The following is a 26272-nucleotide window of genomic DNA, read 5'->3' as shown; positions in this document are numbered from 1 at the left end:
AAAAAAAAAAAAAAAAAAGAATAATCTCATTCTTTATTTAATCAAAACAGTAATGGCTTAAGATAATATTTTGGTATTTTTAGAGAAGGTACATATCAAATTGTGAAAGAGTTGTTCTTGGTGTCCTCAGTTCCTACCTGTTTCCACATAATGGCGGGACCATTAGCTAATACGTGGAATGGTTCAGATTCTGTCTTAATATTGGGGAAGAGAGGGAGTGTTTCTGTTTTTTCCACAGAATGCTGCAGGAGTATGCTAGCTTCCAATGTGACAGGCTGACCTGTGAGTTCCTGAGCGCCCTGACAGTGGTTACAGGAAAGCTGTATTGAGCGCACAGAGGAGGAGGAAATCGGAGAGCAGTCACTTGCAAACAAGATGAAGAAACTTCCTATCTCTGCCATGGGCTACAGCAAGGAGAGCTGACGTGGTGTCAACTTGGGGACAACTAAAAATGATGACTCGTGAGGCAAAGGGACTGCTACAGAGTATTGGACAAGATTTTGTCAGAGACACTGTTTTTGGCCATTCAGGCCAACTCCCCTATAGCTGTAAAAACTTGTGTACCTTACCTGTATGCTATATTGTTAGATAATTTTAAGAGTTAAGATCACCAATCTTGGCAAGTCTTTTCATATTCATTGTAATTCTTGTCAAATAACTAATTGTGTAGATCCTAATTTAGATAAGAAATCTGCTGTTATGATTTTGTTAAAGAGATCTGCTTATGTTTTGCTGCCTATTAGAGTTAGGAAATGATCCTTGGTTTAAAAATCTAGGAATGCAAACTTTGAAAAGGTATCTACCACAGCTTTAGATCAGCAGCTGCATACTGCTCATTTTGTTAATGGTAAGCACAGGAATATTTCCATAGCCTTGTCAGAGCTGCATATTATAGATAAAAATTGGGGGCAAAGGTTAATGTCTTAGAAGTAGTAGTCTTAGCAATAGGGCAGGACATAGCATATATTAAGGCTAGAAAGGCAGAAATTTCAGATATTAGCAAAAGTCACTTGGACACTTGGAACATTGATGAATTGGCCAGAGATTTAAAAAACAACAACAACAACAAACAAACAAACAAAAACCTAAGTGCATTGAATCCCCTGGATTGGGTTCAATATATAATCCTACTTGCTACTATTATTGGCATTATTTTATTAGTAATCGTTGTGTTTCCACTCATCTTTAGAGCACTCCTGAGATCTGTAGCTACGATGAGGTGGGACATTCCGGAACTTCAGCAGAAATATAAAAAAGATAGGGGGAGAATGCTACACACACTCCAGTGAAGTTTGCTTGGCAGGCCGAGAGGCCTGGGAGCACTCACGAGGCAAAGAGTTTCACGGAAACTCACCTCCTGGAACTTTGGCGTTCTCATAACCTGTATACTCATACCCTATCCTCGAGTTAGTCTGGTGTATGGATCCTCCTGCTCTCTTTTAGTATTATTTTATTATAAGTGCCTTTTAAGATTGAATTCTGACATAGCTAAGCCTTTGCCAGTGTTCCAATGTCCCAGAAAACCCTTGAAGCTGACAAACTGGGAATTCAGTAGGAATTCAGTGAGAAGGTTACCTATTCAGTAACATTCAAGTTTACTTCTAGTAGAGACAGTGAAACTAATTAGGCATTACAAAGAATGAGCTAGAATAGCTCAGGGCTAGTCTGCAGAGTGATTACTTGGGACAGCAGCCAGTCTTACCCAGACAAGGGAATTCACCAGGGCCTAGCGAATAGGTGGGTTTACCATGAGAAAGTTAGGGAATCTCACTGAGACAGGTTTCTTCATTAGGCCCAAAGAAATCAGGCAGGATTATGGAGCATAAAAAAAATTTTATGCTTCGGTCCAGCTATTTTTATTATATAATCAGGGAGGAATTGTAACCTCCCCCAGCCTCGAAGCAGGCTGATCCAGACTTTGACCTTGCTGCCACTAAGAAGGAGATTGCTTAGGGGGGGAGCCTTCCGACCTAGATAGCTCTAATTGTTCTGTCACCTGCCACTGCCCTTTTCCAAGACACTGCTATCTGCTGAGAGGCCCCTGAGATATTCCAGAGGAACATCCTATCCTGCACAGGCTGGCTCCAGACACCAAGAGTGGACTGGCAGGGAATGGGCCTTCCCCCTTATAAGCACACTTTCTTAGTAAACTCGTGGGCCTTGAACAGAATCATGTCTTGGTCTCCATTATCTCTCTCACCATCTAAGTCTTTTTCAGCCCCAGCCTGCCTCCCAGGTGTATCCGGTTCAAGTAGGCTGTGGGCTGGCATACAACAAAGAACATTTGTTTCTCTTGGAAAAGCCTGGAGTTTGGTTTCCAGCACCCATGTAACAGTTCATAACCATCTGTAACTCCAGTTCCAAAGGATCCTGTGCATTCTTTCAGCCTCCATGCACATTGTACACACATGTAGTGCATAGGCATACATGTGAGGAAACACTCATACTCATAAACTAAAAATAAACACAACTTTAACATAATTAAAATTTAAATGTCCATTTTTGCTTTGTTGTATCACAGAGAAGAGAATTGTGTAGGTCAAAGCCAAAGGCAAGATGTGAGTAGGAAAGGAAAAATCGGATAATTTGTGCTTCAGTAAAACTTGAAATAGTTGTGCTTCCAAAAGAGACTATCAAGAAAGTGAAAGGAGCCAAGCAGTGATGGTGCTCACCTTTAATCCCAGCACTGGGGAAGCAGAGGCAGGTGGATCTCTGTGAGTTCAAGGCCAGCCTGATCTGCTGATCTTCTAATTTTGTCTTCCAGTTTCCTTGGTTATGTCATAGACTTCCTTTCAATCAGAGCCAATAGCATAGCTAATGAGGGAAAGGGGGAGTCATTGTAGATTTCATAAAATGAAGGGTAATATTATGTATAAAAGGCCGTAGCTGAAAGTGCCTTTGTCCTTTATCCCCACGGAGGGGGACAAAGTGAAGTGAAAAGGTGTCTCTGTGTGTATCTGGGCGTGTCCTTGACTGCCCTTCACCTTGGTTTTGAAACAGTCTTTTATTGAGCCTGTGCTCACAGATTGGCTTGCTTGGCTGGCAGGCCACACACCCCAGCATCCTTCTCCCTCTTTCCCAGGCTTTCATGGCCTGGGAGTAGAGGCCTGCCCTATCCCTTCTTGTTTTGTATGTGGATCTGGACTCAGGTCCTCATGTTTATCCACTGAGCTATGTGCCCAGCCCCTAGTTGATGTTTTTAAACTTTGATGAATAATTAACTTAGCCTACGTGTCTCCATTGCCGGCCGCTTCTACCCCTCCATGGTTGCTTGATTTCCATGTGTTAAGTGAAAAACTGAGAATGCATGTATAAAATGAGCCAAGGAAACTTCAATTCAGATCAGATGTCCTTTACCTGCCTTCTGTGTACCTGAGTAGCTCACAGATTCTCACAAAGATCCCGAATTCTAAAGACAGGCATCCCCACCCTATAAGGCTGTAGGCTGTATAACTGGGTCATACTCGAACCCAGGTCTGAGGTCCTGCTCTCTTAACAGACCCTGGCTCATTTTAGTTCAGTGTTCTTGAAAAGGAAGGATGTTGATTGTAGAGATCTTTCAAAACGTACACATGCAGGCTCTGGGTTCAAGTGTTCTGTTCCCTCACTGAGAGCATCCCTCAGTGTGTGAGAATTTTTAGCTTAGACCTTTTTGCAAATATGATGAAAACGGATTTTGTTTGTTGTTGTTTTGAGATAGATTCTCACCCTGTAGCTCAGACTGGCTGGGAACTCATTGAGTAGACCAGGCTGGCCTCAAAGTCATAGAAACCCAACTGCCTCTGCCTCCCAAGCGCTGAAGAGGATTTTAATTTTTGTTTTTGAAACAGAGTCTGGCTTCATCACCCAGGATGTCCTCAAGTTGGTCATCCTCCTTCAGCCTCCCAAATGCTGGGATTAGAGCACAGGCCTGACAACATGTGAGACTGAATTGTCTGACCTATTTGCCCATCATCTATCTCCAACTGTGTGTTGGAGTGTCAGAAGGCTCTTTCCTTAAAACAAAACCCATGCAATCCCCAGCTACTCTAGCTGAGGCAGAGGGGTACGATATTCCAAGCCAGTCTTAACTACATAGTGAAACCTTTCAAGAAACAACCCAGGGCTGGGGAATGTAGCTCAGTGGTACAGAACTTGCCTGGTATGTACCAGGTTATGAATTTGATCCCCCATAGAGCCAGAAGTACACAAAAACAAAAGACACAAAAATCTGCCCTGACGAAAGTCACTGAAGAAAACAGTTTCTCGGGATCGGAAATTTCGAAGATGATAGATGCACACATTTGATTTTATTGAGTGCCGATAGATTGTTCTTCAGAACAGTTGGGCAACTTCCAGGCTCATAAGTGCCCTTCGAGTCTCTATTTCTCTGCTTCCTAGCCAGCAGTAGATAATGCCATGCCTACTTTTACAACTTCGGTAGGGGGGTTCCTCTAGCTCGCATTTACAAATTTCATTTCAAGCAAATCATGGTCCCCACTGGTCCCTCCTCATATCCCGTAACTTATCTCTCTTCTGGGAAGTGATCACTGAATAATTAATGTTTGTAAGAAATTCCATAATGCACTAGAGAAACCAAGGAAAGGTCAGGCAGGGTTTCTGCCATGAGGAAGGCTGATGGTTTACCCGTGAGATGGACTTGCAAACCGGTTTTTGTTTTGTTTTTGTTTGTTTGTTTGTTTTTTCAGACAAGGTTTCTGTCTATAGTCCTGGCTGTCCTGGAGCTCACTATGTAGACCAGGCTGGCCTCAAACTCATAGAGATCCACCTGCCTCTGCCTCCCAAGTGCTGGGATGAAAAATGTACACCACCATGCCCAGTGCAAACAATTCTCCATATGGCTGTTAAAATAAAATTGTGGGGTCAAAGCAAAGCAAAGTATGTGGGGAGCCAAAAGGACTGTGGGGTCCCTCGCTGTTTGATGAGAGGGGGAGAGGATGGAGGGGCCAAGGAAGCTTTCACAGAGGGAGAAGTTGGTCATGCTTGCCCTCATATAGTCTCCTTTGTGGGAGGGGAGTGTACAGGGGAGATGTCTGTCTCAGGAGACCTAGTGAATGCAAATCCCTGAAGTTTGAGCTTCCTCATCCTGCTGTGAATCTACTGAAGATGGCCTGTGAAGTCCTTTTGTCTTGGGACTCTAGGCCAGCATCGTTTCCGAGCAGGGTTTGAGCCTGGGCTCTGGCATCTTGCCTACTATGATCAGTTTCTAGCTCTGTAAGTCACTGGCTCCTGGGACCACAGGCAAATTATCTGAGCTCTCTATATCTCCACTTCCTTCTCCTTAAAACCACAGGTCATGGGTCACAGGGAGACTTTTTAAAAAGTTAGTATTAGCTTTTTTAAAAAGTCACTCGTTACCAGCTCAGTCTTCTTATTTCACAGGCAAACCTTTGCACCTCTGCTGCCTGTAAACACCTGTCTGAGGTTCCCACTTTTCCCTTATAGAAGACTCCCAATTCCCAACCTGATGGGAGAATCTTCAGACCTCCCTGCCTGCAGCAGATGTTCCGGGGGCAGGAACATAGGGAAGTAATTAAATGCTAATGTCTGGAGGTGGTTGTCCCCTGTGAAACGAGTCCTATGACTGAGCGTGGGCTCAGACACTCAGCCCTGTGCGTGTGACTGTGTGTGTGAGCTGGTCAGACCATTCTGCGATTCTGCTGAACATCCTGGGCAGGTGGGTGGGGAAGAGCCGCCACTGGCTTGAGATGCTAAGTAAGAAGGCGGGCTATGCACCTGCTCTTGTCTCGAGATCTGGGGGTGGAGGCCAGTCCCCCCCTACCCCCACCACACCTGGTGAGTGGAAAGAGAAGGTGGAATTGTGGTGGACACCGATGAGCTGTCCCCACTGTGCAACTGCCCCAGTGTGACACATTTGCCAAGCACCTGTGTTAGTCCTGGGCTTGGACTTGACTCCCACCCCCCCACCCCCAGATTCAGTCTTCTCCCACGTTGAGGACATTTTCTACCCTCTATGAAGCTTGAGAACTGGACCCCAGCTTCCTCCAGTCAAGATGCTGGCAGAGACCCAGGGTCCACAGAGATGAAACGGAGGAGGTTGGCACAGAGGGCTGTCTGCCAGCGAGATAGCAGATTTCTGGATGCCAGAGCCGGGAAGAGTAACAAATTCCCCTGCTCAGAGCTTGCCAGAGTTCTGAGAATACTCCATCTGTCTAGAAATGGGAACAAAGGTGGCTCTCTCTTAGTGTGTGCAGCATCCCACAGCCTTGCCTTAGGTGAATGTGAGCTTTGCTGGCTGTCCTCCCCTCTCTCGCCTTCAACCTTTATTTCCTCATGGGGCTGCCTTGACTAGCCAGCTCTGAATTCTTTATCCCTTGTTGGCAGTCATGAAGCACATCTGAACAAATACCAGACACAGTCACCAAGTGCCAGCTCTACATACCCTTTAAATCCCATGCCTGGAAACAACCACACACAGCAGGACTGACTGGTGACACCTGCACAGTTAGCCAGGCATCAGTGCAGTACGCACAGCGCACAGTGGGCTCTGGACTCAACGCTTCACCGATCCTCAGTCGCTGCAGACCTGGACCCTGCTCTCTCTGCCTTCACAAGAGGATCTAGGCCTCCAAGGAGCAAGATGACGGCCCACTTGCCACAAGAGGTCAGCTTTTCATCAATGACCCCCTAAAGCACAGGATCTTTGGTACCAGGTGGAACTGTGCTGACTGGGGAGAGGCCAGAGCTGAGAGCTACAGAGACATCTCAGATATCTTTTTGGATTTGTATGACCTTCAAGTGAGGGATGTGGCATTTATGTTGCCAGTTGACTTTAAAGGAAAGAAAGCTCCCGTCCAGCCAATACCTTTCTGCATGCACATGCATTTTCCTTTGTATGTTGCTTGAGGTACGAATGTTTGATTCCCCCTTCCTGCCCCTTCACTGTGAGGTTTTATTGTCAACACATTCTAGGTAGTTTCTGGGAAGTTTTCTCTGCTCTATCTAGCACATCTGTACTCTGTCTTCCAGGGCACTGGGGTTTCTGCCTCTACTGCCTTGGCTGTATTATAGGAGGACCCTCCCCCCTTGCTGTCCTATGTATTTTGATTTTCATTTCCTCCCGTTGAAGATCTCCAGCAGGTGTTGCACTACCAACATCATGGAACCCCACTCCCGGAGACAGCAGGATGGAGAAGAGAAGATGCCCCTCCAGGCAGAAGACATCCGGCCTGAAATAAAAGATGATCTGTATGACCCCAGCTACCAGAATGAGGAGGGGCCCCCACCCAAGCTGGAGTACGTCTGGAGGAACATCATCTTCATGGCCCTGCTGCACGTGGGTGCCCTGTATGGGATCACACTGGTTCCCTCCTGCAAGGTCTACACCTGGCTCTTGGGTAATCTCCCTCCGTCCTGGGCCAGCACCCCATGTCTCCCCCGCCCCCAACTCTTTAATAAGGTAGACTCTGATTCTGAAAAGTAGCCGCTCTCTGTCCAGATTTTTCAAATTTTCTCTCCACTTTCTGAGATACTGATAACTAGACAGGGAACAGAGCCTTGTGGGATTAGGGTACAAGAGTATCAGTTCTGGGGGGTTCTTTAGCTTGGATGCTAAAGCTTATGAAAGGTGGAGAGATAACTGTATGACAAAGGATTGACAGTCTCCTAAAGAGCTTTTCTGTCCAAAAAGCTTTCTGACTTAGCATTGCCTGCCACAGGAAAACTAGAGCCCTTGCTGAGAGGCATGGGGGCTTGATGAGGGGCTATTTGCTTAGTCAGGAGACAGAGTAAAGTCATACTATTCAGAGGGGATCACTGGAGAAGAAGGAATAAAATGGGATTACCAACAAAAAATATTTGTATGTGATTCTGACCGGGACAGGCTTGTTTGCCCCAGAGAAAGATGAGGCAGGATCCCACACGATCCAAGTACACTGGTGTATAGTTCTGCTGCTCCTGTCAGTCAGCAAGATGTTCTTAAAATGACAAAAATAGAGGGGGGGGGTGACATTCCAGCGGCTACTCTCTGGGTGACATTCCATTCATTCCCTGGCCAGCCAGTTCCTGCTCTTGTCTCTGAATACCATGTAGGACAAAGGGCCCAGAACTTTCTGCTCTTTCCTCCATACCTCCACCTCCCCTTGCCCAAAATAGCCAGGCTCAGAGACTGAGAAACCCTGGCCTTCAGACTGTTGTAACAAGAAAGAAGGTTGCCACTGTGTCTCTTACCTAGCTCAGCTCCTTGGGGATCTGTGGGTATGTGCTGATGCAGGGCTGGCCCCTGGACCCACATGTGTGTTTTCAGGTAGATTTGCCTCTGACTCCCAATTCTTAAATCAGGGAAAGAGGAGCAGGCCAGGGTTCCTTGCTGCCTTCTGAGGAATGATGAGCCAGAGATCGCTCTCTGGAAGACAGAAGACTTTCTGGTAGCTGCCTCTAGAGGGTAGTGATGTAGAAGTTGGCTGCTGGTGTTGGCCACCCCTGCCCTCCGTCTCTTAGTACCTGCAGCAGGTGAGCTCTGCATTACCTTAAAAGTTCTGTAGGTGCCAGGGAAAATACAACTGAGGAAAAACTCTTTTTTTCAGGACTACAGTTTTTCCAGGTACCAAGTTTGGGGGTGGGAGGGGCGCAACAGAGTTTGCTGTGATTAGGAAGGCCATGCCATGGTCCTTGGGCTAGTTGTGTGCTTTTCCAGTATTCTCCTAACTTGGATACTCTGAGAGCCTTCTACCCTGCGGGGATACTGACATGGAGTGCTAAAAGAGGAAAACTCTCCTGCTCACGTCTTAGAACAGTGCTAAAAGTTGTTGCTTAATGTACCTGGGACACAAACAGACCTTGTCTGGAGGTCATGGAACTAATCTATTTGAACTGAGCCATCTATTTGAACTGAGATGTCTATTTGACAGTCATGGGGTTGAGAAAGAGGCCACACAGTAACAGGGCTCTTGTCTCAATTCCCTTGTGCATACTCTGAGTGTTTTCAAAGCCAATGTCCTAGAGACACCTGTGACAAAAAACTGACACTTTTGGGTGTTCCACTGAGGGCCTCTGATCTGGCCAAAGCTCTTTCTTTTCTCCTGTGATTGCAGGATCCTGGCTCCCCTGCGGTTCTGGGTCAGCTTGGATAAGTGGGAGGAGCTCAATCTAAATACATCTAGAAGCAGAAAATCACTTGGGTCTGGTCCCAACTCAGAGAGAACATGGGCAGAACCTTCCGTGCCTGCACACTGGCTCTGTGGTCTTTGTGGGAAGCCCAAAAAGGAATGGTATGGGGCAGGAGAGGGGAGATGCTGTTTGGGAAACTGTTACTTCTGGCTCTAGAAGAACACAAGAGAGTTTATACAATGTATTTTGACTTCAAGCTGAACTATGCTCTGTGGCCTCCCAGGGGCCATGGTTTCCAGCCTCCCATAGGAGCGAAGCATGGTTGAATGTCTCCTCTAAGCCCTCACAGGCATAGCCTTAGTCAGGGGACAGAGTAAGGGTAGTTTGTTTCCTTCTCTATTAACAGCTGCACCTCCCAGACCTTTGATGGCACCTATCCTTAGTCCAGGATACAAATGTAACAGAGACAACTCACCCTAATATAGGCACTACCAGCTGCCAGCTTTAAGCACTACCCAGTGTTGTACTGGCAGTGAGCATCCAGATTGACAGAGACAGGGCAGAGGAGAGGTTTGAGATCTCAGTGAAGATCTTGGGGGTGGATGGTGGGGCTGGACCAGTGCCTTATTTATAGGAAACTGGGCTTCAGTCCCTGGCTACAGCATGATTCTGGGGAAAAACTTAGCCTTCCTGTATGATCAAATTCTTCAAGATGTAGCAGAATCACACCCAGGGTGTCCAGTGATTATGAAAATATTAATATTCTTGGTAAGGCTCAAGCCACTGTAAGAATGTAGTTCTGTGCAGGGCTGACTCGCCCTCATACAAGCATGTGTCTGCCATCATATCAAAATGGTCCAGCTGGTGAATTGGCACAGGCCTGTGAGCTCTTAAAATTTGGAGGTTGTTGTAACTGATCGAACCAAATTGCTCTGGTTGCTATTTTTCAAGCCACTGAGGGCTAATCTGTGACCCTGAACAACTAAGATCAAAGGAAGGTCATGGTTGGTAGGCTCAGGGTACTGCCTCCTGCAGACAGACAGTTGTCTGCCTTGATTTCTGGGGCTTCTTTGCTTACCTCCATCTCTAAATAGATAGGTAGATAGACAGACAGACAGACAGACAGACAGATACATAATGCAACTATTCAAGTGTTCAAAGCCACAAGATATGAAGACCAAGGCATGGGCTAGAGAGATGGCTCAGTGGTTAAAAACACTGGTTTCTCTTCCAGAGATCCTGAGTTTAATTCCCAGCAACCACATGGTGGCTCACAACCCTCTGTAATGGGATCTGATGCCTTCTTCTGGTGTGTCTGAAAATGGCCACAGTGCACTCATATACATAAAATAAATAAATCATAAAAAACAAACAAACAAACAAAACCCCAAGGCATCTCAGGGTTCTGGGAAAGGATTCTCACTAACCTCTGAAGCAAAGTAGAGAGTCAGCCAAGGGTCCTCACACCCTTGTCTCCTGACAGGAGTATTCTACAACGTGGTTGCCGGTTTGGGTATCACAGCCGGAGCTCATCGCTTGTGGAGCCACCGAACCTATAAAGCAAGGCTGCCCCTACGCATCTTCCTCATCATGGCCAACACCATGGCTTTCCAGGTAAGAGGCTGCTCACAGAGGCTCTGTGTCTACTCTGTGAGGGCTGGGGGCAGTGTGAAGCAAGTCAGCACCCCAAGAGGAGCCAATAGGACAGCCACCACAAGTGCATGCTTGATGCTGAGGTTCACATAGCATGGGAGTCACCGGGATGGGAAACAGTTCATTGGAGGACTTGCTGGCTAGAGGGTCACTGTTTTCCCCAAGGTCCCCATGTTACACTTCACTGGTGTTTGTGACATAGATGAACTCATTAAATCCTCAAAATACCTTTCCTAAGAGATCAAGCCCCATTTTGCACGTGGTCACGAAGAGGTTAGACAGGTAAACACTGTGGTCTAGGCATGACTGCCATGCTGGGCAAGTCAACGGTTGAAGTTTGCTGAGGCAAAAAGTTAGAAAACAGAAAAAAACTGGGCGGTGGTGGCGCATGCCTTTAATCCTAGCACTTGGGAGGCAGAGGTAGGCAGATTTCTGAGTTCGAGGCCAGCCTGGTCTATAGGGTGAGTTCCAGGACAGCGAAAAGTAATAGGGATCGGTTATTGCTGTTAGACTTCAGCAGTGAGCTCAGGCTAGCTCATGGGATGGGGCTTACCCTGCAGTAAGAGGACATCAAACCAGTCCCTCTGTCTTGGCATGGCTTAAGATGCTCATCACCTCATGTGCTAATCATTTCTACCCAACAACTTATTCCTCAAAGGCTCCTGATGTCCTAGTGGGACAAAACCAAAAAGAGACATTGGAGCAGTTTTGAAAGGATAGAGTCACAAATAAACCAGAGGGCGCTTGGGAGAGGGACGAGGATCACGAGTTACACCCTGGCCCTGACACTGGGCTGGCTAAGCTGTCATTTGTAAAGGCGTCAGGGTGACTATCCCTGTACCTTTTTGACAGAGCAGAATCCATGTTCCTGGGGGAACCTTACTTCACAGTCTCTGCACCCAGTGACTAAGTATTCTGTGAGGCTCCTGCCTCACATTCCTTTCTCCAAAAACTCATGTTCCTTGCTTGCCGCCTTCCACGTTGGGCTTGTGAACCTCATTGTCCCTCTCCTCCATGTGCCATCTCCCCATCACACATCCTAAGGCAGCATGAGTACCATTCCTGGACCTGGGACTGTAGTTGCTTTCTGACAAGTGTGCAGGAGAGAGGGCTCAACGAGGACTCCTTTGGGTCAGAGTCCTGAGGGTTTTGTGAGTTGGGCTGAGAGTCCCAGGCCCTTGCAGACATCTAGACCCTTGCATTCATCTTGAAGGGCCTCTCAATACTGGGTTCCTCTTTCCTGTGCCTCCAGAATGATGTGTATGAGTGGGCCCGAGATCACCGCGCCCACCACAAGTTCTCAGAAACACACGCCGACCCTCACAATTCCCGCCGTGGCTTCTTCTTCTCTCACGTGGGTTGGCTGCTTGTGCGCAAACACCCGGCTGTCAAAGAGAAGGGCAAAAACCTGGACATGTCTGACCTGAAAGCCGAGAAGCTGGTGATGTTCCAGAGGAGGTGAGGGATGGGGTGGGGGTTGGGGGTGGAACCCAGGGCACCTGGGGTTTGGGGAATCCCACTTTTTCTAATAGAGCACATTAAATAAGAGCTGAAGTCTTTTGCTCTGTTTGCATGCTCACAATCGTTTTAAAACACAGTTCTCTAATGTCTCACAGGCCCATAATTACAGATTATTGCTATGTTCCTTTCTCTCTGAGATATTTTCATAAATGCAACACATGTTCACTGACCTAGAACTGTCATGGACATAATAGGAGAAGCAACGGGGTCCTTTTCTTCGAAAGGCCTGTATCCTAGGCAGGTATGCAAATAACCAGAATCAAAGCCGAATACTGTCTACTCTGGGAAAGGTTCGTGCATTCATGCAGCCCAAGACTGCTGGGAAGAGCTGTTGAAAAAGCAGCTTGCAAAACAACAGTGATTCTGGTGTGTGTGTGTGTGTGTGTGTGTGTGTGAGAGAGAGAGAGAGAGAGAGAGAGAGAGAGAGAGAGAGAGAACACAGAGACAACACAAACACAACACTTGAGACTAGCTAAAGCCTTCTTGAAGGAGATCTCTTAGCATCATGGAGAAGAGATATGTTTCAGAGATGCTGTCCAAATACAGGTGAAAAAGGAGCCCTTGATTGACAGGTAAAGGTCAGAGAAACATGTTAGATATGGAAGACCCAGGCCAGGGATGCAGAGGTAAGAGTGCAAAAGGGAAGGAGTAGGATGTGGACAATGTCAGTGCAGGTTGAATATCAGACTGTTTGACAGACCTCGATCAAATCCTTGCAGTGTTAAAGACTGAGTAAAGCCTCCAAAGGGGCAGAGAACTGGAGGCAGGCAGTGACAGGTTATTTCTCTGCTGCCGGAGAAGTGAGCCAATTGAAGCCAGGTTAGATTATATTGAAGTCAGGCTTATTGGGAAGCTGCTCTCAGTGGGCAAGTTCACTGGCCCCAAGGATTGAGGCGAGGGGAGTCACCATGGTTGGGGGTGGGGAGAAAGAGAGAAGGTACGTGTGCAGAAAGAAGAAGGAGGAGGAGGAGGAGAGAGAGAGAGAGAGTATAAAAATGTCTGGATTATATAGGGAAGATCCTCTGGGGAAGGGACTGGGCTGCAAAGTTGCAAAGTTCAGGTTGGGGGCAGAGTATGCCAGGTAGGGACTGAGAGATGCTGGGAGAACCTGGTGACCAGGTCTGCTTTGGCTTGTAGAATATACACCTCAGTCCCTGTCCTTGGTCCACCAAACAGCCAAGGGGGCACTCAGTGTGCCTCCTGGGAAGCAGAGCAGACGTTGAGCATTAGCCATGGAAACGAACACTTGTCACACACTCTGTGTCAAAGATGGAGGCAGACTCAAGAAAGAAAGGATCCCAAAGGCAGCTGGACAGGGCCCCAGGCAGCTAAAGTTAGCGGATGAGTTCATGCTTTGATCCCAACCTCTTCGGCCAACGTGGCCTTCCACTTGGTGAGAAGAAAGAATGGATTTCTAGTCAACAGACACACATTCTAACCCACATTCCAGCAGTGTTCCCCATCTAAAGATTGAGATAAGGACTCAGAGAGATGGCTCAGTGGGAAAGAGCAATGGCTGCTCTTCCAGAGGTCCTGAGTTCGATTCTCAGAGCCTACATGATAGCTCAGAACTTGTAAATCTAGTTCCAGGCAATTCAGTGCTGCCTTCTGATCATTTTGGACACCTGCACACATGTGATACACATACATACACACAGCAAAGCACTCACGTGTGTGTGTGTGTGTGTGTTTAAGAGTGAGAGAACATATACCCCTCTTGTATTCATAGTGTAGGAGAAAAGACAGCGCAGCCCAGTAAACGTGGCCTTCTCAAGTTTGCCTGTGGTCCCTCTACCCAGATTCAGTATGTGATCTCTTCACGCAGGTACTACAAGCTAGCTGTCATGCTCATTTTCATCATCTTGCCCACACTGGTACCTTGGTACTTGTGGGGTGAAACTTTTCAACACAGCTTATGTGTCTCGAATTTCCTGCGGTATGCTGTGCTTCTAAACTTCACTTGGCTGGTGAACAGTGCGGCCCACCTCTACGGATACCGGCCCTATGACAGGGGCATTGGCGCCCGGGAGAATCCCTTCGTTTCAATGGCATCTTTAGGTAAGTCCTCAGCTCGAATCAAGAGTGCATGAGGCAGGCTGTTGATTAGGCATTAAGGCTAAGTCAGAGCGGCCAGACTAGAATCTACTTTTAGGATTGCGTTGGAGCATAGGTTTCCACCAGAAGAGGGCTGATCTGTTGATCTTAATTTCCCAAACCATCACCAAATGTGACTGGGTCCTTTTAAGTTCTCCTTTCCCAGTTGCTTCTGAGTTAGGTTGCATCTTCCTAAGGGCAGGAGATGCAGAATAGAGCAGTAACGTCGATGGAAAGAAAGGCCTATACATCATAGTGTTTTATATATGTAAGCCTGCTACATAGCGGGAAGAAAATGACGATTACTTAGTTCGGTTATCCTTAATTGTGCCACACCACTGTAGTTTCCTGGATCTGTCTCCAGCTTTTAGGTACTTGCCACCATTACACACACTCTTAATTTGACTGTATTTAAAAACCAAACAAAAAACAAAAACAAAAACAAAAAAAACCCAAACCCCACCACCTATGCTGTAAAATTTGGAGATTTTCATAGAAATGGAGTAACATAGGCCGGTGTGTGTCCTGAACCAGTAAGCAGAGTCTATACAATGAGTCCTTATGAACTTGAAGTGGCTACCAGCCTCTGGCTTCATCATCGATGTTACTCTACTCCCTACATCTGTTCTTCTAGCCCCATCACCTCATCCTTGAATGCCAAAGGTTTTATTTCATTTAATTACCCGTCCCATAGTCATACGCTCATGCTGTTTGATAAAGATTATTATTCTCCATTGCTTTCCTGAGTGATCTCTTCCTGTCCTAGCCGTTACCCGTAGAGCCGAGTCTCCCTTTTCTCTCCTCTCTCCCTCTTGCCATCCCTTGTTGTGTGTTGTGTGTTGTGTGTTTTGTGTGTGTGTGTGTGTATGAAAGAGAGAGAAAAAAGGGGAAGAGAAGGAGGAGAGGAAGGGAGAAAGGGAGGGAGGAAGGGGGACAGAGAGGGAGGGAAGGAGGGAGGGAGGGAGGGAGGGAGGGAGGAGAGAGGGAGGGAGGGAGAGAGAGAGAGAGAGAGAGAGAGAGAGAGAGAGAGAGAGAGAGAGAGAGAGAGAGAGAGAGAGAGAATGAATATGAGTGGATTCTGTTTTAAATGTCACACAAGATTTCAAGATCGCTAAAGCCATGCTGTGCCCGGAAGTCAGCATTACATAATGCTCGCCCTCTTCCCCTACTTCTCTGGCTCTTAATGTTCTTCTTGCTCTTCTGACTTTCTCTAGGAGTGTTTTTATCTTCAGGGATCAATGATTTTTCTTATTCACTGTCTTTACCTCAACCTGGACAGGATCAGTATTGTTGAAATCAGTTCAGAAGAAAGAGCCATGCGGCCAACAGGAAAACAGCAAACTGGTTACAGGGTATGGGGATGCAGATTTCTGTTCTTAATCCCGCAAGAGGCTCATCCGAGGAGAGTCACAGAATCTCAAGTGTTAAAGGGATGTCTGAGTACTTTCAGAGTTCTGTTTTCTTAGTGTCTCTCCCACCCCAAGGTCAACGTTCAGAGAATTAGCAGCCAGAGCAGTCTCCAGTGAGTCAGGATTGGCTAAGGAAATGCCTGGCACCGGCCTGGACTACTTCCTGTAAAATCTGGTGGCTGTGTCAGGTTGTAGGGGTGCATGCCTGTAATCCCAGCACTCGGGAGGCAGGAAGGCAGAGAGGTAGGTGGAGTGAGTTCGAGGACAGCCTGGTCTACAGAGCAAGTTCTAGGACAGGCAGGACACAGAGAATCCTTATCTCAAAAAAAAAAAAAAAAAAAAAAAGGTGGTTGTTATGTACCCTGTTGAAACCTCCACCTTACAGAGAACAGCAGTTCATGGGGACAGTGGGGTTTACTCCATCTAAGAAAAGTAGCTACAGATCTGACCTGCATCCTCTGCCCTGCCCTGACCGCAGGCACCTAGGCACAGACCCTGTGGGGCTTGGAGCCCTCTTTCCTGACATTTTCCATCGTAAAATATGTTCCCACAGACCCAGCTTCTCTCCCATCCTCTTATCTTACAATAGAAACTTCCTCTGACAAAGGCTCTCAGACACCCATGTGTGAGCAGACCCTGTTTCTTGGTTTCTTGAGATGCCTCTAGGGCATCTATTTGCATTAGACTACAAGACTGAGGGTTCATCTATTCACCCCAACAGTGGGATTCTTCAAGGTATGAGGTACACAACAGCTAAGAAGTGTGCAAAAGGGAAGCAGCAATCACTGAGCCCCCTGTTTGCTCTCCTTGCTTCTGTTGCAGGCGAGGGCTTCCACAACTACCATCACACCTTCCCCTACGATTACTCTGTCAGTGAGTACCGCTGGCACATCAACTTCACCACGTTCTTCATCGACTGCATGGCTGCCCTGGGCCTGGCTTACGACCGGAAGAAAGTTTCTAAGGCTGTTGTCTTAGCCAGGATTAAGAGAACTGGAGATGGGAGTCACAAGAGTAGCTGAGTGTGGGGTCATCTGGGTCTCTGTTCCATAAACCAACTGGGCCAACATTTAATTTTCTGTTAACTACTGAATAATGCTACCAAAGCCCTCTCCTGAACTTTTTTTTTTTGGGGGGGGGGTACATGGTCTCTCTGTCTCCTTATCTCTGTGTCTCTGTCTGTCTCTGTCTGTCTGTCTGTCTGTCTGTCTGTCTCTCTCTCTTGTCTATACTATAGACCAGGCTGGCCTCCAACTCACAGAGATCTTCCTGCCTTTGCCTCCCAATTGTTGGGATTAAAGGGGTGTATCATTGCCCAGCTCTGCGAAGTCTTGTCAAATGTTCAAGGCAACTCTCCTTTATGAGCCCTTTGTCCTCTAGCCCCATTCCCACCCTTCATTCCTACTATGCTTGTCTTTCTTTTCTCCTTCTCTAAGAAGCAGCCAGTGAGTGCTTGGCCAACCTCCCCAAGGCTTCCCAGCCTTTCTGTTGTCTCAAAGTAAGGACCTTCATCATGGACCATTCTCTGCCTAGGTATTTGTCCAAAGCTATCAGTACAACAAAACCTTTCAGGAAATGTCTTATTAATAGCTGTTAGTTCACGCTTTTCTGAGGAAAAAGGGGAAAACAGCATCTGTTGTCATAGAAGTGCTAAAGGTGGAGAATCCTCAGGTGGGAAAGCATGCAGAGTGTGACTCAGAAGCAGGGGGAGCATCAAGGTAGGAAGTGACGCAGTAGGAAGTACTCGCCAAAATAAGACCTCCCACAGACGGAGCCCAGACGCGGAGCAGGAAATGGCCGTGGAAAGTGGCCATGCTAGAACACAATAGAATGTCTCTGCAGCTCAGTCTGGTCCAGGCCAGAAGTAAAGGAAAAACAATTCAGTTAGTAGGAAAAGAGATTTCTCCTGAGACAGGGTTTTTGTTTGTTTGTTTGTTTGTTGTTTTCTGTGTTGACAAGGAACATTGTTATGCCACAGAACAAGAAGGCTTCGGATGAGATGTGTCCCGCTTGGTAAAAACAGAAAAGTCATAGATTCCACAAGCTACACGTCCAATCTGTTTTACACTTCTCTTCTGCCTGCCTTGCGTTGTCAGTGTTATTTATGTTCTGCTCTCATAGTGACTGGGTAACTATGGCAACCTCAAACATCCCAACTGGAAGGATTGTAGGCAAAGTTGGGTCAAACCTAAAAACATGTAGACGATTGCTTAGAGCGGGGAGGTGTTTCACTGAGTCCTCTGAGAAGGTTCCAGAAACTTTAGAACAGAGGACTACTTGGGTTTCCTGTAACTCCCACCCCTGAGAAGAGAGGAAAGTCTAATGGCCAGTATCAGTAGTCACTTCAGTAGAAGTAGCTTTGCAAAGAGAGAGCGAGCCCTGAGAATACATTGTGCTGTGGGGGCTCCAGAAGTTACTGAGTTACTAAGTATCAGAATGAAACTAGTTTGAGTCTAGCAGGTCTGTCTATTCATTAGCCTAAATGTCTCCTTGGATTCAAGGAGTAATTAGTTTTTTCTCAGTTTTGTGCCTCTCCGGGATTCTTGCTCTATGACTGTCCAGCCTATATTTACGCCAGAGGAAAGATGCCTGTCTCTTAACTTCCTAATTCTTGATTTCCCCATCGTTTTCTTTTCTCCTATAGGTCTGTTTGTTCCCTGAGCTTTCTCCTTTCCCTCAACAGGCAGTCTCTTGTGTACATTCAGGGTGATCCGTTCTCCTTCAGATACGATGCTCAAGGGCGTAGACTTTCAGTGTCTCTAACAAGTAAAGTTGTTGGATACTTTCCTGTCCTTTCTGTTTCTACTCTTCCTAGTCCTCTGTGTAACTCTGTCACAGGAATGACTTCAGAAAAGTTCAGCAAACCGTCTTAGAAACTACTCTGGCTCAGAAGGGCTTGCTAGCTCAAATCCCAACCAATGCAAAATGTTCACGCTGTGCCAGGGAGCCACCACTGAGCAAGAGGGTGTTATCCGTCCTCTGTGTGGATCAGAGCAGAGAGTGTGGGAGCATGGCCAGTGCCTCCCATCAGTCTGTGTGCACCAGAGCTCCCAGATGACAGTGGAATGAGGAGTCATTGGGAGGAGTCTCATACGTACATAGTGAGACCCCCCCCCCCACTCACCTCAAGCAAGCCCCACCCCCACTCCACCCCACCCCCCAAAATACCCTATGGACAACAAGCACAGTTTTCTCTTCTTCCCCTTCATGTTGTTTCCCTAGATCTGATCCTTGCATATCCCTATATAAGTCTAGATGGATATTCATGGCCCAAGTGTGTATTTCAGATCCATGTAGGAGAGTGATGTTTCAATTCGGAACACTGGCTTTGAGATTCTAAAGCTCAATTCAAATGACTTGTTAACAAGAAACTGAGATCTAACTGTGTGACTCTCTGATAGTTATTCCCTTGTGGGTGCCCTGGCAACACACTAAGGTCCCATGCCCCCTTCTTACGCCCCAGAGTTCACACAGAGCCCTGCACAGAGTCCCACTATACCTGAGATCCTGCTGTACCTGGTGATCAAAGGAGCCTGGTTGGGGGGTTATCAGTGCAGCGAGTTACAGGAGGTTTTGTTGGGTTTCAGTTTGGACACTTGCTTAGAGTTGTTTTTTATTAAGTGACCACATTTGATGGATCGTGGAAATAATTTGAATATATTCTTTTTTCTTTTTTTCTTCTTTTTGTTTTTTGTTTAGATCAAAAAATAGTAGTAGTGTTGTTGGTCTGGATTGGTTTCTCAAACTCATCAGACTAAATGAAGAAGACTCGGCTGTGCCCTCCTCCTTTGTCCTCCTCTTAGCCAATCGGAGACAGCCACGCCAACTCTCTCTGGGGCATCCATCTTTCTTCTTTTCCCATGCTAGAGCCCTTAAAAAGTCATTGTGCCAGTTGGCCATTGATGCCTTTGCCTGATCCAGGGGTAGCCCAATTATCCTTCTAGGGTAAATACATCTCCTTTGCTCTGAGAATTTTGGTGTCCAGCTGTGTTCTGTGCCAACCCCGAGCTCACCCCCAACCCTAGCTTCAGTAACCTGAGTCCTCGCTAGATGTAGCTCAGACTCGTGTCTGTGAGATCTTGAAGCAAGACTCATGTTAAGGCTTATTTTATGGATATGCATGTTTAGCTGACATGTATGTAGACATACCACATGTGTGTCTGAGGCCCACAGAGATCAGAAGAATCAATGGTTATGAGCCTCCACATGTGTGCTGAGACTTGAGCCAGGGTCCTCTGCAAGAGCAAATGCTCTTAACTACTGAGCCATCCCTTCAGCCAGTCCAAGATGAAAGTTTAAATAGAAGGCTAGGGGTATCCACTCTGAGCAGTCTCAGCCACGGTGTGGTCCTGCTGCCATTGGCCCATTCCATCATCCGTAGAATCCCATAAGGTGATCTGGCACATTGTTAACCCCGGGTAAAGTGTCTTTCCAGGAGCTAAGTCCCCCTCAGGCTGGTGGCCTTTCCTCCTCCCAGCATTAGATTCTTGGAGAAAGTCTCATTTCTGAGATTCATTGTTTCAACAGTCTAATAGTTAGACTGAGGTCTATTCATAATATCTTCATTTCTGCCTGGCTAGTTACATTGTAAGGTTTTTCTTCAAGTTCTGGGAATGTTTTGAAGCCAGGGATGGTATTCGTACAACTCTGTCAGTATGGGAAATGACACAGAAGTAGCTTAAAAATAGTTGTTTTTTACATTGTAGAAGTTCCACTTCAGATAAAATGTCATTCTCTAGAATGTACAGCCTGAAAAAAAAGAGGTCTTTTGCATGTAAAATTCTGTGAGAAATAAACAAAAATAGAATGTCTAATAGTCCTGAGCCACTTACCACCCATCACATTTGTTGTGAGCGCAACGTGAAGGTCCTTGTGCCCACAGATCTCCAGAGAAACCAGGAATGTTAAACCCACAGGATTGTCCTCTCAGGAATGGACAAAAAACGTGTTCTTCTGTCCAGAAAGCTGGGGATTGGAAGTGATTGACAGCCTGCTAATCCGTATTATCTGCTGAGTCAGGCCATATCAAAATCCCACAACCAAGACCAGAGATAGCTACTGACCTTTACATGACCTGTACAGCTAGGGGCCCCTAAGCTCTCACAACCAGGACCAGAGGGGACTAATAATCCAAATGAGTTCTAAACCAGCTGTATGACCTACACCAAGTCAGATCCTTCCCTTGGCCCATCTCCAGAACCTATCTTCTTGGAGGAAATGATGTGTGCCCTGACTTGAGTTTCAATGTAATTATGTTTCTTTGTGTACCTGGAATTGTATTACACCAGGAAACGTTTTTTTCCCCCAAATTATACTGGGTTTAAATATGCTGGCAGTAAATCCCCTGGCACCAGACTCCTGAGGTTTGATCCAGGATGAAGATGCCAATTGGACTCAGGTTTTCATTCTCACCTCTTGGAGGTTCACTTTCCTGCCCACTGTGAGCACCTGAGGGTCTCTCACACACAATTCGCTTCCTCTTTTCCCTCCCTTGATGTAGAAAACAGCTTTTATCTCAAGCCAAACATGTGACTATAGCCAGGAACATAGATTTAAGTTGCGTCCAACTGCTCTAACCGGTAACAGTTTCTCGAGGTTTTTTAGCAACAGAACAAAAGTCATACCTTAAAGTAGTCTTAAAACTGCATTGCTGTGGAACTGCATGGGCTCTTGCTGTTCTTGCAGAGGACCTGAGTTCAGTTCTCAGCACCTACATTGGATGCCTCACAAACAGCCTATAATTCCAGCTCCGGGGTATCTGACATGACACCCCACTTCTGGCCTTTGTGGCCTCACACCCGATATAGACATTAGATAAATAATTGAATAACTCTTTTTAAAAGTGGGGTTTTGTTTTGTTCTTGTTTTGTTTTTTTGTTTTTGTTTTTGTTTGGCGGGGTGGGTGGCGGTGAGAGAAAGTTTCTCTGTGTAGCCATGAGTTTAGTTACACAGCTTCGGCTCCCAGTGGGTCACACGTGTGCACTTGCCCAGGAGCAATCCGATTGGGTGCTCCTAAACCTTCCTTCCCCTGCTAGCAAACACTCCCTCTGGTGCTCCTGAGATTCCTAAATCTTCCTTCCTCTGCTACCCCAGGTCCAATTGGAGAAGTGGCCAGTGGCCATTTACCCGACTTCTTTCATGGCTGTTGGCTTTCTCTCCTGCAGCTCTTACATCCATCCTTCTTCCCGAGTCATGGTGATTCTCTGTCTCCTTCCAGTTCGTAACCTGCACAAATCCAAATGTCCCCCCTCAGTCTACCTGCCTAGCCATTGGCTGTTAGCTCTTTATTGATGGACCAAAAACCAGTGTGTGTGTGTGTGTGGGGGGGTGGTTTGGAGAGATGGCTCAGTGGTTAAGAGCACTGATTGCTCTTCCAGAGGTCCTGAGTTCAATTCCCAACAACCACGTGGTGGCTCACAACCATCTGCAATGGGATCTGATGCCCCTTTCTATGTGTCTGAAGACAGCTACAGTGTACTCATATGCACTAAATAAATAAATCTTAAAAAAAAAAACAGTTGGGAACAAGGACCTTCAGCATTATTTAGACACCCATTTGGTGGCTGGATTAATTCAAAGTGTTAGAACCAATCCCCAACATCTCTGTGTAGCCCTGGCTATCCTGAAACTCATTCTGTAGACCAGGCTGAGCTCAAACTTGGAGATCTGCCTGTCTCTGCCTTCTATCTGGCATTAGAGGCATGCCCCCACTCCCCTGCCCCAGTCAAGCATCTGTTTTTAATGTAATGAGTCACTGGGTTTAGAGGGTGGCTTGGTACTATGACTTGGTACTGGGTCTTCCAGAGGACCCAGGTTCAGTTTCCAGAAACCACTTGGCAGTCACAGCTTCTGTAATTCCAACCCTAAGGCACCTGATACCCACTTCTGACCTCCATGGGTACTGCATGCATATGATGCACATAGATATAGTCAAAACACCCATATGCATAAAATAAGTATTTTTAAAGAAAAAAATAAAGGAATTGTTAAAAAAAAGACTTAAAGCAAAATGGGTAATTCCCTATGACGGGTCTTGGATGTCGTCGAATGGCAGGCTTAGTTGGGGGCTTGGTGGAAACCAGGAGTCTGTGCATTCATAAAAGGATTTTTCTTCCTATGGATGTTAGATCAAACACAGAGATGGGCAGTGAAAGGGTATTGAGACCTACAACATCCCAGCTCTCCAACATCACACCAACGAAGGGTGTTGAGTTCAGGACTCAAGGGGAATCCTGAGGCTGACTGACTGTAAGGTCTTTGATGAGAACTCAGGCCAACAAGGCAGTGTGTGGGGTTTCAAAGGAAGCCTGAAGCCTGCAGCTAGGATGCCCTTGGTTTCTGGCAGAGCAGGGAAGGGGATTGGAGGCAAGGAACATGTGAATCTGCAGATGTGGAGGAAGTGAAGAGAGTCTGCAGATGTGGGGGAAGTGAACAGAGGCACATTTATCTAAGGGGTTTTCATTGCACGGTTTGTATGCGTGTGCGCGTGCGTGCTACAGCCCTCTGTTACCTCAAGAGTCTGACAACTGAAGTCAGTGGGCTTCCTTCGGGAAGTGAAACTGGCACTCATCAGCTCCTGGGATCTGGCTGGGCACCTAGGGGCTCAATTTGCCTATTTATAGACTCACAGACGGGCAAGGCAGGTGTCCGGGGTTGGGGGGAAGGCTGGTGGGGGGAGCTGCAATAGCCATTTCTTCTATAGCCTGTGTAAGAGGCTTCTGTGGGTGGGCGGCCGGTTCTCCTGTAGCCTTCAATCCAGCAACAAGCCTTATAGAATCTTCGACACAGGTGGAGTTTGTTCCCCACCCCCCACCCCCAAAATGCAGTTCACATTTCACTTCCTCTAGTTCGGAAAGTTTACTACAGCCTGGCCCTGGCTACTCATGTAAGAAATGACTTGAGGGCTGGAGAGATGACTCAGAGGTTAAGAGCACTGACTGCACTTCCAGAGGTCCTGAGTTCAATTCCCAGCAACCACCTGATGGCTCACAACCATCTGTAATGGGATTCAGTGCCCTCTTCTGGTGTGTCTGAAGACAGAGACAGTGCACTCATATGCATTAAATAAATAAATAAAGGTTAAAAAGAGAAAGAGAAAGAAAGACATTGGGCCTCAGAGGAGCAAAGATCTAACATTAGTCAGCATGGGACATACTGTCCCCCCAACCCCCTATTTGAGCAGAGGATGATGGGTGAAGAACAGATCTGACTGGACAAGGAAAATGGCAGTTTCATCTAGTCACAACCTATTGTATGTAGCCTGTGGTCATTTCACCTTGAGCATTCTTCAAAGCCAGGAAGAACCAGCAGGCCTCTTACATCTCCCTCAGACTGTAGCATTTACAGAACTTCAAACAAAGTCCCACAACCTCTCCAACCTTTTATCTGGTTCTGTTTAGACACAGGCAGACATTTCCAGTAAGAGAAGACGCCCTGGGAGGAGCCAAGAACATGAAGACAAGAGGGTGGACAATGGTTGGAAAAGTCCAGAGCCAATGCCAGTGGGCTTCGGGAGCATGAGAGGCAAACCTAAACTCAGTTGAATGCAAGGTTGTGTCACAAGGGGAGTGGCTGGGCTCTCATAGAATAAATGTTGTTATGTGTAGGATGGTTATGCACAAGTTCAACTCCCTGCCATTGTGGGATCAGGAGTGAGACCCCATGAGACTATGAACAAAGAGAATTTATGGCAACCAGGAACAAAGCCAACATCAGTCAAGCAAATGCATTCAGGAGGATCATGGACAGAAATCCAAATTCAAGTAGTGGAAGTTAAGCACAGTAACCGCCGTGTCTCAGTCAGGGATTCTGTTCCTGCACAAACATCATGACCAAGAAGCAAGTTGGGGAGGAAAGGGTTAATTCAGCTTACACTTCCATACTGCTGTTCATCACCAAGGAAGTCAGGACTGGAACTCACACAGGGCAGGAACTTGGAGGGAGGAGATGATGGCAGAGGCCATGGGGGCTGCTGCTTATTGGATTGCTTCCCCTGCCTTGCTCAGCTTGCTCTCTTATAGAACCCAGAACCACCACCCCAGGGATGGTACCACCCACAATGGGCCATCCCACCCTCGATCCCTGATTGAGAAAATGCCTTACAGCTGGATCTCATGGAGGCATTTCCTCAAGAGGGGCTCCTCCTCTCTGTGATAACTCCAGCTTGTGTCAAGTGGACACACAAAACCGGGCAGCACAAGCAGCATGCCTGGAGGGATGGGGACATGCCTGGGAGAAATGGGGACATGCCTGGGAGAAATGGGGACATGTCTGGGAGAAATGGGGACATGCTAAAGCAGTGTTCTCAATCTGTGGGTCTTGACCTCTTTAGGGATCCATTGGCTTTTAATAGGCGTGGCCTAAGACCATCGGAAAAACACAGACATTTACATTACAACTCATAACATTAGCAAAATTACAGTTAGGAAATTGCAATAAAAATAATTTTACGGATGGGGGGAATCACCACCTCGTGAGGAACTGTAATGAAGGGTTGTAGCATTAGGAAGGCTGTAGCCACTAATGTAGAGAATGACCCTTGACACCACTTACCGAGACACTGTGTCGTGTCTCCCGCTATCTGGATTGTTAAAGCAGGCACTGGAGTTTCTCCCAGGAACCACCCGCCGGAAGAAGGAAAAGCTGACCCTTGGCTCCAGCCAAGCTTTCACACAGTGCTAACAACTCAGACCACATCACTAGTGAGGCAAGGATGGACCACTGTGGGGCAGGACCATGCTCTGACCATGTCTCACCTCTACCTAATTAAACATTGTCACACGTCAGAGCTCTGAAAGGCGAGCTTCAAGACCCACTTGCTGATTTGTCTTTCCCAATCTAGTCACGGTGACTAAATCTTCTTTTTCTTTTTTTGTTTCCAATTCGCATTTGTTCCTTTATTGGGGCAGGAGGTGTGTGTGCTACAGAATGTCTGTGGGGTCAGAGGATAACTTACAAGGCTTGTTTCCCCCTTCCACCATTGTAGGTCCTGTGGATCGAAATGATTGCCAGTCTTGGTGTCAGATGAAGTAGGTGACTTCACCTGCCGAGCCAGCTCCCTTTTATGGTGAAAAATGGAATTTACTTCTATGTAGGGCCATGCCTTAAGAGTTAACCCAGTTGGGTGGGTCCATGACCTGACCAATCCCTTAGGAAGGTGGGCTTACCTTAACTCTTGCTGAGAAGGAAGTAGAATAATTATCCCTTTACAGGGACATGGGGGTAACTTCAAGTTTTTCAAAACCTATTTTTAGTGATTGCTCTTAAATGCTTTAACCTCCCTTTTTGCTCAGTGTCCGCCAGAGGTAGTGGAAAAGAAAGGATACAGGGGAAGTTGACCTGTTTAGAAAGGATCTCTGGAGCAACTCCTACCTGTGTTGTCTGGAAATCTGCTCACAGGTTAGCAGGCAGTGGCAGCTCCATCCACTTGCAAACACTTCACAGATACACCAGCAGCCCAGTTCAGTAGAGTCAGGTTAGCAACAATGGTGACCTGACCTAGCAGAGACAAGCAGGCCTCAGCCTTG

At 46.8% G+C, this 26272-nt stretch overlaps 1 protein-coding gene across 4 annotated transcripts; it reads left to right on the top strand.

Annotated features, from left to right (window-relative positions):
• Positions 1-6515: 6515 nt before the first annotated feature.
• On the top strand, positions 6516-24308 carry LOC110285774 (stearoyl-CoA desaturase 4). 4 transcript variants are annotated; one of them, XM_021152168.3, is made up of 6 exons: positions 6516-6625; positions 7091-7358; positions 10553-10683; positions 11975-12180; positions 14069-14301; positions 16569-17037. In XM_021152168.3, the coding sequence occupies exons 1-6, from the start codon at positions 6602-6604 to the stop codon at positions 16766-16768; spliced, it is 1062 nt and encodes a 353-aa protein (XP_021007827.1). In that variant the 5' UTR covers positions 6516-6601; the 3' UTR covers positions 16769-17037. The 4 variants fall into 4 exon arrangements, with proteins under 4 accessions (XP_021007827.1, XP_029328192.1, XP_029328191.1 ...); XM_029472332.2 differs by lacking the exon at positions 16569-17037 and adding an exon at positions 24146-24308 and having other exon boundaries at positions 6537-6868; XM_029472331.2 differs by lacking the exon at positions 16569-17037 and adding an exon at positions 19446-19924 and having other exon boundaries at positions 6537-6868.
• The last annotated feature ends 1964 nt before the right edge of the window (positions 24309-26272 follow it).

This window comes from Mus caroli, unplaced genomic scaffold, assembly GCF_978045245.1.
Source record: "Mus caroli unplaced genomic scaffold, Mus_caroli_1 scaffold_20, whole genome shotgun sequence".
NCBI classification, from domain to species: Eukaryota; Metazoa; Chordata; class Mammalia; order Rodentia; family Muridae; genus Mus; species Mus caroli.
Note: the sequence above shows the minus strand (reverse complement) of the source record. Positions and strands in the feature narration are given on the sequence as shown.

Excerpts from the sequence above, each read along its gene's own strand:
- LOC110285774 (XM_029472329.2), top strand. The coding sequence starts at position 6,767 with ATGTGGCATTTATGTTGCCAGTTGACTTTAAAGGAAAGAAAGCTCCCG. Across the intron at positions 6,869-7,090 it reads TCCTTTGTATGTTGCTTGAG|ATCTCCAGCAGGTGTTGCAC; the intron begins GTACGAATGTTT and ends CTCCCGTTGAAG. Across the intron at positions 7,359-10,552 it reads GGTCTACACCTGGCTCTTGG|GAGTATTCTACAACGTGGTT; the intron begins GTAATCTCCCTC and ends GTCTCCTGACAG.